The 12,873-nt window shown below is 43.0% G+C and overlaps 1 protein-coding gene across 2 annotated transcripts; it reads right to left on the bottom strand.

Moving 5' to 3' along the window:
* Nucleotides 1-6,611: 6,611 nt before the first annotated feature.
* LOC122006042 (scarecrow-like protein 9) lies at nucleotides 6,612-9,436 on the bottom strand. Of its 2 annotated transcripts, none has more exons than XM_042561363.1 (2): nucleotides 9,272-9,436; nucleotides 6,612-8,981 (listed from the first exon to the last, which is right to left on the bottom strand). In XM_042561363.1, exon 2 carries the CDS (start codon nucleotides 8,947-8,949, stop codon nucleotides 6,826-6,828), a length of 2,124 nt encoding a protein of 707 aa, XP_042417297.1. In that variant the 5' UTR covers nucleotides 8,950-8,981; nucleotides 9,272-9,436; the 3' UTR covers nucleotides 6,612-6,825. The 2 variants fall into 2 exon arrangements, with proteins under 2 accessions (XP_042417297.1, XP_042417296.1); XM_042561362.1 differs by having other exon boundaries at nucleotides 6,612-8,978; nucleotides 9,272-9,422.
* Nucleotides 9,437-12,873: the final 3,437 nt, after the last annotated feature.

Here is a 12,873-nt window from a genome sequence, read left to right on the forward strand (position 1 = left end):
AAGTCCATTCGGATCATACTTGCTATTGCAGCCTACCATGACTATGAGATATGGCAGATGGATGTCAAAACCGCGTTTTTGAATAAAAACTTACTCGAGGATGTGTACATGACACAACCTGAGGGTTTTGTAGATCCACAGCATACTAGCAGAGTATGTAAGCTGCATAGGTCCATTTATGGACTAAAGCAAGCTTCTCGGAGCTAGAATCTTCGATTCGATGATGCAATCAAACATTTTGGTTTCATCAAGAACGAAGATGAACCTTGTGTCTACAAGAAGGTTGTAGGGGACATAGTTGTCTTCCTCATATTGTATGTGGATGACATATTGCTCATTGGGAAGGACATCCCTATGCTTCAGTCTGTCAAGACATGGCTAGGGAGTTGCTTCTCAATGAAGGACTTAGGTGAGACATCCCGCATTCTAGGGATACAGATCTATAGAGATAGATCTAAGAGATTGCTTGGCCTAAGTCAGAGTACATACATTTGTTGGTGCAACCTTAGGTCAAGGTTGACCTGGTTGACCCGACTCGAGTTGACTTGACTCGAGTTGTATTTTGATGTTTGACTTGGGAAGATTGTCGGTGCAACCTTAGGTCAAGGTTGACCTAGTTGTGTTGCATGTTGATGTTTGACACTCGTGAGAGAGTTCTATTCTTGATATGGGACAAGAATAGATGTTTGGGAGATTATTGGTGCAACCGTAGGTCAAGGTTGACCTGGTTGACCTGATTCGGGAAAAAGTCCAAGTATGGAGACTTGGCAACGGAAAAGTCCAAGCAGGGAGCTTGGCACTGGAAAAGTCCAAGTATGGAGACTTGGCACTGGAAAAGTCCAAGCAGGGAGCTTGGCACGAAAAGTCCAAGTATGGAGACTTTCGAAAAGTCCAAGCAGGAGCTTGGCACGGAAAAGTCCAAGTATGGAGACTTGGTGAAAAGTCCAAGCAGGAGCTTGGCAGGAAAAGTCCAAGTATGGAGACTTGGCACGGAAAAGTCCAAGTATGAAGACTTGGCACGGAGAAGTCCCGTGAGGAATGAGGCGTATGGAAAGTCCTAACTGGATGTTAGGCGGTTGGAAAGTCCCGTGAGTGAAGCCGGGAAGTCCTAACTGGGATGTTAGGCGGTTGGGAAGTCCTGGTGAGTGAAGCCAGGCAAGGGAAAGTCCTGTGAGTGAAGCCAGACATTTGAAAAGTCCTGGTGAGTGAAGCCAGATTGAAATCCCGTGAGTGAAGCGGTGAAAATCCTAGTGAGTGAAGCTAGGTGAATGAGAAAGTCCTAACTGGATGTTAGGCGGTGTGGAAATCTGGTGAGTGGGTGGAAAGTCCCGTGAGTGAAGCCGGCAGGAAAATCCAGATGGATCAAGGGTGATCGGACATCCGTGTTGAGAAGTCCAAGTGAGTGAAGCTTGGCATATGGAGTCGGAGAGGGCTCGTAGCTCGTTCTCCGAACTAGGTTAGAGAGGGCACTCTAAACCGAGGAGTTGGATCGGTCCGGTGACCGATCCGATGATCGGTCTGATGACCGATCAGAATTAGATCGGTGGCTCACCGATTGTAATCTGATCGGTCCGGAGACCGATCGGAGGGCCGATCGGTGGACCGGAGGTTCCTGATCGGCCGATCGGGCTGATCGCGACACCTGATCGTCCGGGGACCGATCGTGACAAACAAGCCTCATGCGCTTAGGCCGATCGGGCCCGTAGACCGATCGAGTTCTAGCCTGCGACACAACGGTTAGTTTCTTCACTGTTTTCTTCGCAGGTATAAAGGATCGAGGCATCTTCTGTGGGAATAGATCTCCTTCTTCCTTCTTGCTGTTCTAAGTGCTGCTGTGCTTGAGCTTTGTTGAGCTCCTCCAAAGCTTCGCGTGAGCTTCCGGCTGGGTTCCTGCTGTTGTAGGCGTCGCGTGAAGTTGCTGCTTCACCTCCAGTCGACAAGAAAGCAAGCAATTGGTAGAGTGCGATTGTATTCATATTGTATTGCTTTTCTTACTGCTCTTGTACTCTTTGTTTGCTGTTGCAAACGTTTGTGGCGAGGTTTCTCCACCCACAAGGAGTATATTGTATTAGCCGGTTCTCCGGGGACTCATCCACCGACGGATTGACCGGACTCGTCCACCTTACGGACACGCCGAGGAGTAGGAGCCCTAATCTCCGAACCTCGTTACATCCTCGTGTTAAGGTTTGGTTTTCTTCTCTTTCGTTTCTTTGTATTTTCCGCTGCGACTAACCTAATTGTAGGAAGAAACGAGAGCGATTTGGGGCGGCTATTCACACCCCCCTCTCTAGCCGTACAAAGGATCCTAACAACATTGACAAGGTACTCCTTCGGTTTGCCATGCAGAACTCCAAGAAGGGATTTCTGCAGATGTCACATGGCATGAGTCTTTCGAAGACTCAAGGTCCCTCTTCTAGAGAGGAGAGAGACCGCATGGATCAGATCCCTTATGCCTCAGCCATAGGATCGATCATGTACGCCATGCTATGTACTCGACCTGATGTCTCGTATGCTTTGAGCATAACGAGCAGATACCAGTCAGATCCAGGTGAAAGTCACTTGATAGCGGTCAAGAATATTCTTAAGTACTTAAGAAGGACTAAAGAATATTTCTTGATATATGGAGGCAATGATGAGCTAGCTATAAAGGGTTACAGTGATGCTAGCTTCCAGACCGACCAGGATGACTATAGATCACAGTCGGGGTTCGTGTTTTGCATTAATGGTGGTGCTGTGAGCTGGAAGAGTTCGAAGCAGGACACAGTAGCTGATTCTACGACAGAGGCCGAGTATATTGCTGCATCAGAGGCAGCAAAGGAGGCAGTTTGGATTCGCAAGTTCATCACTGAACTTGGGGTGGTTCCTAGCATTGCTGACCCTATTGAGCTCTATTGTGACAACAATAGAGCTATAGCATAGGCGAAGGAACCTCGCTCACACCAGCGGACCAAACACATACTACGGCGCTTCCATCTCATTCGAAAGATCATCGAGAGAGGAGATGTGAAGATTTGCAGAGTACCTACAGAGGTTAACATCGCAGATCCCTTGACCAAGGCTTTGGCATAGAGGAAGCATTATGGTCACACTAGGTCATTTGGGCTTAGAGCCTACACTGATTGGCACTAGTGCTAGTGGGAGATTGTTAGCTAGAGCCCTAGAGCCAATCATTTGATGATTGTATTTTGGACTTGTTGTATCATATTCTATATAAATAAAGGCATTTGGTTTTGGTTATTATACTTGCTTGTATTGGTGCCAAATAAACTAAGTATAATAATGTCCTTAAGTAGAAGGTTCTTACCTATATCAATCGATTGGTTGAATCGATAGTGGGATGATATAGGGAACACTACTCTTAATCATTCCTAGTTGAGTATTAACATTCAGGGACAATGTTAATACAATAAGACTAGCATGTACGTCAACTCGATGACTTGATGTCACAAGTCATGGATATAGAGATATCAAGTTGACACATGGGTATGCATTGGAGAATGTATACTGAATGACCCGCTATGAAAAAGTATCATGGATCGTTATATGAGTGTCATATACTTTCTCATGTGGCTATTAGTATGACTACTAGTCCTTAGACCTGAAGTCACCATGGTTCCCTACATAAGGAGTTATGTACTTTGGTTTCGTCAAACGTCACCCGTAACTGGGTGGACTATAAAGGCGATTACTGGGTATGTAACGAATTATGCAGAAGGATGTGAGTGATGTAGATGGGATCTATCCCTCCTATATGACGGGAGCGACATCGATATTCTTGATAGAGTGAGACCACAAAGTGCATGGCCATGCCCAAATGAGTCAATATAGGATATTGAGCTCATTTGATTGAGTGAGTCTACTTGGAGTTTAAGATTTAGATTGATTAGAGGATGACACGGTCTATGCCTCACATTGATAAATCTAGATGTCTTGGATAGAAGGACACTTGTCATATTTTGTGAGGAGTCACAATTAGTAGTCACAAGGTGATGTTGGATCTCAACATTCTTGTAACTTGGGTAGTAATGATGTATTGCTAGATACCGCTCATTACTTATGTTTCTAAATGAGTTTAGGGGCATTGCCAACGTTACAAGAACCTATTGGGTCACACACAAAGAACAAGTGGATGGAGATTAGGTTCATATGATGAACCAAGAGGATTAGATTCATTTGATGAATCAAATTAGATTAAGAGTAATCCTAATTGGGCTAATTGAGTTGGACTCAAGTTGATTCATGTGTTCAATGAGTCTAATTTAGATTATGACTCATTGAATCAATTTAATTAAATGAATTAGATTCATTATATTAAATTGGCTTGAATTAAATGGTTGGATTAGATCAACCATGAGAGAGATTAAGTCAAATTTGGCTTGACTTGAGAGGAAGATGAAGAGTCAAGTTTGACTTGACTTTATGCCACCTCATTGGTGAGTTGGCATTAAGTGGACCAATGATGATGCTCCACATCATCATGGTTACTTAAGTGAAGTGCCACCTCATGGGAGTTACCAAGAGTTGTGACTCTTGGTATCTCATGGAGGTTACAAACCACTTAATTAGATGAAAATAGAGTTTCATTTTTGGCAAGTGTAACTCTCATTCAAGTGATCTTCCTCCTCCTAAGCTCTCTTCTTGCTCCTTCTCTTCTCTTGGTCATGGGTTTCAAGCAAGGGAGAAGAAAGGAGAGTGAATCTAATCCAAGAAGAAAGGTTAGTGAAAGTCACATAGAGATTTTAGAGGAGTGTGTTCTCTTCTTTTCCTTTCTTCTTCTTCCAATCCTACCCGAGAGCCCTAGAGAGTGTTAGCACACTTGTGGTGCTCTCTTCTCCATCCTTGAGTGTTAGAGAACACTTCTTGTTCATGTGGATATCACTAGAGAGTTGTCTACGTTGACAACTTCGAGATCCGGCGTACCGTTGGCACGCTTCAAAGGTATAAAATGTTTTTCCTTTGTAGATCTATTGTAGATCATAGTTTGAAATTCGTACTCGTAATTTTGAAATCTATCCTTCGCACGAGATCCAATGGCATGGGTGATTCGGGGTTTCCGCGACGCGAAAAGCGATTTTCGTGGCCTGAAAAACCCAACACTTTTAACCCTTATCATGGCCGGCCACATCATGTGCTCCAAATAAGGCAAGTTTTAAACACAAAATTAAAACTTCCTTATTTGTTTCCGAAAATTTTAAAATAAAAATTTCTCTAATAATTTTTCTCTTCATGATTGGTTATAAAAGGAAATTTTATAAATTAAAATCTCTTTATTAAAACATGTGGATGATTTCCAATAACAAAAGTTTTCTTTAAAACTAAAATCTTCCTTTTAACTACAAATCAGGAAAGATATCTAATCTTTCTCTTAATCTTTTGTAGAAAGCTATAAAAGGAATGATTTAAATTTTAAATTCTCTTTTAAAATCATGACTTCTACATATGGAAAGATTTTAAATAAAATTCCTTTTATTTTTTACATAGTCGGCTACACCAAGCTTGAGCTCCAAGCTAGGGTCGACCACCTTAACTTGGCTCAACCTTTGGGTTGGTCGGCCCAAGCTTGGACTCCAAGTTTGCTTGGCAGACCACCTAAGGTTGGGTAGGAAAGTGGGTATAGGTGAGTATAACACTTTATAAATAAGAGGCTACGATAGGGACCGAAAAGAGGAATTGGTTTTGGTCTCCCGATGAAATTAAGCTTCTCGTGTTCGCCCCGAACACCCAACTTAATTTCATCAATAATAATTCATACCACTAAAGAATTATTATTGAACTACCGCACCAATCCCAAATTACATTTTGGGCTCCTTCTTATTATGAGTGTGTTAATCTCCCTATGTTTAAGATGTCGGATGTCCACTAATTAATTGAATTACTGACAACTCACTTTAATTAATATCTTAGTCCAAGAGTAGTACCACTCAACCTTATTGTCATATCGGACTAAGTCCACCTGTAGGGTTTAACATGACAATCCTTATGAGCTTCTCTTGGGGACATTATCAACCTAAATTACTAGAACACAGTTTCCTTCTATAATCAACAACACACTATAAGTAATATCATTTTCCAACTTATCGGGGCTATTGATTTAACGAGCTAAATCTCACCCTTTGATAAGTCAAAGAAATAAATACTAAATATATATGCTTGTTATTATATTAGGATTAAGAGCACACACTTCATAATAACTAAGGTCCTGCTCAATACATTCAGAGTGTACTAGTGTAATTTTATAGTTAAGATAAACTAATACAAAATTACACTACGACTATTCCAATGGTTTGTTTCTATCCATCTTAGTCGTGAACTACTGTTTATAATTTATAAAAAATCGATAACATGATCTTCTATGTGTGACACAACACACCATGTTATCTTCAATATAAATTAATTGAACAACTACACTTAACATATAAATGTAGATATTTTTGACCAATATAATTTTTTATTTCAAAATAAATATTTACAAAAACTAAACTTTTAATATACAATCTAACATCCTTCCTTATATTCCTTTGTCTCGTCATATCAAAAGTTAATCGTCATCCTATCCTACATTAGGTCATCCGCCACGATTCATCTATATTTTTTAAATCTATCACGATGAATAAATGAAAAATATTCGTAAAGTTTAATTGATCTCTTCCCGAATTAATCAGTTCAAATAACAGCTTCAAGGGTTAACAAAAATAAATAAATAAAAATACACATCCTAGCTCTACAGTGGCAATATGAAGCTTCCTGCTACAGTTCTTCTCAACGCCATGGAGGACGGAAGTCAAATGCCATGCAGAATCCTCAACTGCCAGACCTAGCTACTGCTTAGCGCGCGGTGTTGTTGGATTTCCACGAGGAGAGGGCATAGGTGATCCTTCCCTTCCACCCTTGCAGCAGCCATTGCCCGTCCACATCGATCACGAAGTCCTTGTGGTACTCCTTCAGCGTTTCCCTCGCCGTCTTTATCACGTCCGGCGCGAGCGGCAGTTGCTTAAGGCCGGCGCGGAGATTCCTCACCTGCCACTGCTTGTACGTCTCCGGCCGCTCGACACGCTCCGCCCCCTCGCAGGCGATGATGTTGAGCGCGTCCCGGCCGAAGATGTTGTTCTCTATCAGCAGCCTGGCCTCGTCCTCGCGCGGGACGTTCGCCTCGATCATGTCGAACAGGGAGGAGTAGTGGAACAGGACCTCCCGGAACCGAGTGACGAAGAACGGCGAATTGTACGAGCCGTTCACAATCGCGCAGATGTAGACGGACGGGTTGAGGTCTCGTATGGTCCTCAGCACCGCGTCTCGCGGGCTCTCCTCAAGCACCGTCTCGTCCATCAAGTTGTTGAACTGGAACAGACTGTTGACGACGAGCATCTCGTCGTCGGCGATGTTGAGGTCGTCGATCCGGATGGTCTCCCACTTGGTCGCGATCGCTTGGAACTCAAACGGAACGCCGAACCTGCGAGCGTAGTCAGCTAAGCGCTGTCCTGTTTCGTCCACGCGCTCGGTTGGCCGGAAGCCAGGCCTTGGGACGTCGATGCCGGTCAGCCGGAGCCTCGGAGGGCCGCCTGGCCGGTCGGCGAGACGGCGAATGAAGTACGGCCATTGGAATCCGTGGTAGATGCCGAAGTCGATTATATGCAGCCTGGCGGCGTCCTTGGCGACGTTCATAATTGTTCGATTGGCGAAGAAGTAACTGATCTTCTTGATAGGGCATGCGGACATGTAACACCGGTAAGCTTTCAGCATGTCGACGGTGGAGATTCCTCTGGCCACGATGGAACGGTAGACCTGGCTCCCCGTGCCGGACAGTCGCGCCTCGAGGCCGTCAGCGAAGCGAGCCGCCAGCCTCTGGTTTGCGTCGCCGGTGGGGGAGGCGTGCTGTCTGATCTGCTTCAGAAGATCGTTAGCGCTGCGCCGGTCGTCTATGGCCACGGACTGCGCGCAATGAATGAGAAGTGCCCTGAGATCGATCACCTCCTCTTTGGGTTGCTTCCTCCCTCGGCCTTTTCCGGTGGCACCGGTTGACGCTTTGGCTTGACCGCTGGCATTAGAACTTCTGTTCGCTTCCTCGTTCTCCGATTCAGATTGCTTCGGATCGCTCTTCCTTTCGCCCTTGTTGTCCCAGCCGTAGAGCAGAAAGTCGTCGAAGAACTTTGAACTGACAGGTCCGGCATTGGAGAAAGCTGGCTGCTTGTTGCTTCTCCCCTCCTGCAATTCCAAATCGTCGTCATCGTGCTGAATCTTTCGCCCCCGAGACGCATGAACTGGTTCTGTAGGGAACCGAAGCCTGTTGGCCTCCAAATCGATCACCAACTTTTCATCACTGGGAAGGAAGCTGCGAGCTTCTTCAAGGCCCTGCTGGAACTGCCAAGCAGGAGCGCTCTGAGCGAGGAGATCATCCACCGAGAACGCCGAGTCCTCTATCGCCGAGGAAAATGGAGACAGAGCAGAGTAATCAACAGGAACAGGATCCGTCTGCAGCTGATGATACTCGAAAGGATCATAAGGCCAGCTATCGCCGGCAAGAACGCCGTCGTTGGCACCACCATCAGGGCTGGAGTTCTTATCTTGCAAAGGCAGGAAGCTCTCGCCGAGGATGTCGAAGAAGGGTTTCTCAGCGGCCAGAAGAGCTGGATCTTCCGGATACACATCGAACTTATCGTCCATGTTCTCCTCCAGCAGCATCTGACTGATGTAACTGAACACCGTGTCGGACGACAACTCCGGAACTTCAATCTCGCTGCTCGCGCTCATAGAGGAAGTGCTCGGCGAATCGTTCTCATCCAAGAAGTGATTTCCCATCTGGTAATGGAGATGCCCGTCCTGGATGTCTTTAACCGATGAAGTAGCTACATCGTCGGAAACAGAAACCGACGCGATTGGAAAAATTCCTCTCCTCGTATCTTCCAAATCGCTCGGATGAATGAAAAACTCATCATACTGAAACTGATTCATCTTGCTCCCGGTCAGTGGCTTTCCATCGCCTTCTACACCAAAACAAGCGAATCGAACAACTTCAACTCTCAATCATGGCTAAATAACAAAGAGGGGAAACAGATAACTCAGATCTCATGTGTTTTTATCAAGAAAAACATTTTTTTTAAAAAAAAAAAAAACATCTTTTGATAGTTTACGACTACAAAAACTGAACTTTTTGAGGGATCTGAAACCGCCACCAAATCAAAACGAGAAGCTTGCTGAAAGAACAGAAATTAACAAAAAAAACAAAACTAAAAAGGGAAGAAGAACAAAAGCTATTAGATAAGAGCGCGCATACCTCGACGAGGGTCAAAGGGAAGGGGAAAGGGCAGGAGCCGAGGAGCTGAGAGCTGAAGGTTGTGAGGATGGACTTTTTTTATAATTGGAGGAGGAGGAGAAGAATATGTCTGACTGAGGAGTTGGCGGAAATGGCAAGAGGTGGGACTAAAACAAGGGGCCGCTGTCGCCTGGAAGCTTCAGCGAAGGGGACGAACAAACCGTCGTAGCGCGCACCGGCTACCGGCCATCACCGGTCACCGCGCAGACGGGGAAGGTTGACTACCGAATGGGCGCCCGACACGGCTGACAGATCCAACATGAAATATTTACTTTAAACAGGTCAAAATTTAAAATATAATAAGACAAAATAATAGCTTCGAACGACTGCATACCTGTATCTTGGGCTCCACGTTCCATTCATAACTTGCTAAACACTATATACTACCATTTAAATCTTAAATCTTAAATTTTAAATCCTAAAACTTAAATCCTAAATTTTAAAAAAACAAAATTATTCACAGTATATAACATATCAAAATTAATTAATAAAAAATAATTATACACATCCCTAATACATCTATTAATATATAATATATCATACTCATATTATAGTCCATAGTTAATATTACCACGTGATCAACTGTCCTCATGTACTCATATGAGCTTGCAATGGGAGGTAGACAGTGTATCAATATCGTGTGTGTAAATATTATTCGTGATTACTTATCTGTATTTGTATTGTATTATAAGATAGATTGTACTGAAGAATTTGAGATTAATGATACTACCTTTTATTCTAATTAAGAACGTTCAAAAGTGTTAGATAACATTTAATCATGTATTGATGGTTAAGTATTTTTTTTATAAGTATTTGATGCATCTAGATATATGATTCTGTCTGAAAATTAGAGAGATGATGAGTTGAGTAGATGGCGATATGGTTGACTGGCTGAAGACTTCGTGAAAGAGAAGAAGTTGACAAATTGGAACAAAAAAGAGCTCCGAGTGTCTTTCTCTTCTCTACACACACTAAAATGAGACAACAGAACGTCAGTGCCCAAAAACCAAGCAAAGGGTCATTGGCGAAAGTCCTCCAACGCTCAAATCAGTACAATATCTGAGGGGAAGAAGAACAGTGTGCACAAATGAGACTGATGACATAGTATGCCTACCTTGCCAATAGAGAGCATCTCCCTTTACATACCACCTCTTATAATCTCAGCAATTATGAGGTGACAGAGATTGTCGAGTAAGAGAAGACATACAGCTTAAGGTGATGTACAATGACCGTCCAAGGAGTCTTCCGTTACCCATATATATATATATATATATATATATATATATATATATATATATATATATATATATCTTTTGTCTTTTGTAACTTGTGTCATCAATAAGGCTATTGAAGGAATATACTGTCATAAGTTGTCGGCTGATGGAAAGTGTACTAACCTTCAGAGAAGGTTCCAACAAATACTCATATTATAATAGAGGAATATTCTCTGACAAACAATTGTTATTCTGATAGGTTATTGTGATTCTCTGATCATGTTGTCTGCTGAGTATATCTCAGTCGGATCTATAAATCGACTAACTGTATTTCCATCCTTCCCTTAAGTTATTCGATTATGAACTAGGTGGTGTTGGAGATCTATTTGGGAAGTAATATGAAGCTAAGCCCCCCTAGATCCAGTCAGTTCTGTCGAGTAACGCAACGGAAATAAGAAACAAACACAGAAGACCCAAGTGATTTTACTTGGTTCGGAGCCTTGGGCGACTCCTACTCCAAGGCCCACGCTTGTTGAACCTTTACTTTGGGCATGCAATCACTAAAATATCGTAAATGAGTACAAGTAGGAATAAGTACAACTGAAATTGAAACAATACCGACAACAGAATAATAGTAAATGAAGCTTCGGGTCGTCGGGGACTGCAACAACACTCTAGGGTCGACTCTTGAGTAGCAAATAGTTGAAGAATAACTTGACAATTGTTGAACTTGAAGTGATGCTCGAGTCTGCTTAAATAAGCTGTTGGAGGCGCCTCCAAGCATGTTTAAGGCGCCTCAAACATGAAACTCTATCCTTCTTCCTGCGCTGCGATAAGCTCTGCTGCCTGCTGCCTATCCCTGCCTGGATGCGCCTCCATCAATCCTTTGAGGCACCTCAAAGCTGTCCAAGGCGCCTCAGACTCCATTTGAGACGCCTCAAGCCTCACTTCGCAGCCAGCTAACCCCTTTGCACCCGAGGCGCCTCCAAGCTCCATGGAGGTGCCTCGGACACTGTTCATCCGAGGGAAATCCTTATTCTTTTGTACCTGCAAGACATGTTAGTCTCAAAACATAAACATATCCTGCAAAACAAAGTTAGCATAGATAAATATATTCAATAAAGTGTTCGACAGTCTCCAGACTGTCCGGTTCTGACTTTAAATTTTCGACCGGAAACCTTAGGTCGAACCGACGCCTTCTATTCCCTCTTCTGGGGAATGCATCCTCACCTATTCTTCTCAGGAGAGATTACCTGATGTCAGTCCGGTCCTCCAAACCGACTGGACTTTCTGCCTAGGGTTACCACCCCCTAGGACCAAGGTTACCGCCCCCTAGGGTTTTTCTCCACCTAGGGTTACCACCCCCTAGGACCTAGGGTTACCACCCCCTAGGGTTTTCCTCCACCTAGGGTTACCACCCCCTAGGACCTAAGGTTACCGCCCCTTAGGATTTTCCTTCACCTACAGTTACCACCCCCTAGGGTTTTCCTCCACCTAGGGTTACCACCCCCTAGGACCTAAGGTTACCGCCCCTTAGGATTTTCCTTCACCTAGGGTTACCACCCCCTCGGACCTAAGGTTATCACCCCTTAGGATTTTCACCTTGCCTAACCGCAGCTAGGACTTTTGTCTAAGTATCACTTAGGACTTTCCTGCAAGCTCCATGAACCTTGTTAGATAACACCACAGCTTAACTTTGAACTCTTTGCCATAATCAAAACTCAGGTTCGATCATCTGGTGCTCACTGCACCAACAATCTCCCCCTTTTTTATTATGGCAACCTTGGTTCAAAGTTAAGTATAACATAACATTAAATAAAAGAATAAATAACGGAAGTTAACCATGAGCATAAATGCATAAATAAAATTTAAAGCTTATGCTCCCCCTTTCATTATGTTTAATTTCTTGATTTCTTAACTTTGACTTTTCTCTCCCCCTTTGACATAAATAAAAAACAATTAAAAATAGAGAAAAATATTCTATTTAATTTTAAGCTCCCCCTGAAGGGTAGCATAGTTAAGCACTTAGATTTTGATAAAAATTTGATTAAGTACTTAGCTTAAAAATGATTTTGTCATAAAAACATAGTCAAATCCTTTGCTTAAAAAAAACTTAGTCAAATTTAAAAAGCTAAAGTTGAAATTCTTTGAAAAATATTTAACTAAATTTGAAATGCTTTTGAAAAATACTTATCTCAATTTATAAGGCTTTTGAAAATGATTGTTTTGAAAGGTACTTAGATAAAGAAAGAAAAAAAACTTAGTAATTTTTCTAAAAAATATTGGCAAAAAAAATTTTATTTAGCTTTCTGAAAACAACTTGATTTTAAAAGAGATTGATTCAATCTT

This window comes from Zingiber officinale, chromosome 7B (assembly GCF_018446385.1).
Source record: "Zingiber officinale cultivar Zhangliang chromosome 7B, Zo_v1.1, whole genome shotgun sequence".
In the NCBI taxonomy this organism is placed as follows: Eukaryota; Viridiplantae; Streptophyta; class Magnoliopsida; order Zingiberales; family Zingiberaceae; genus Zingiber; species Zingiber officinale.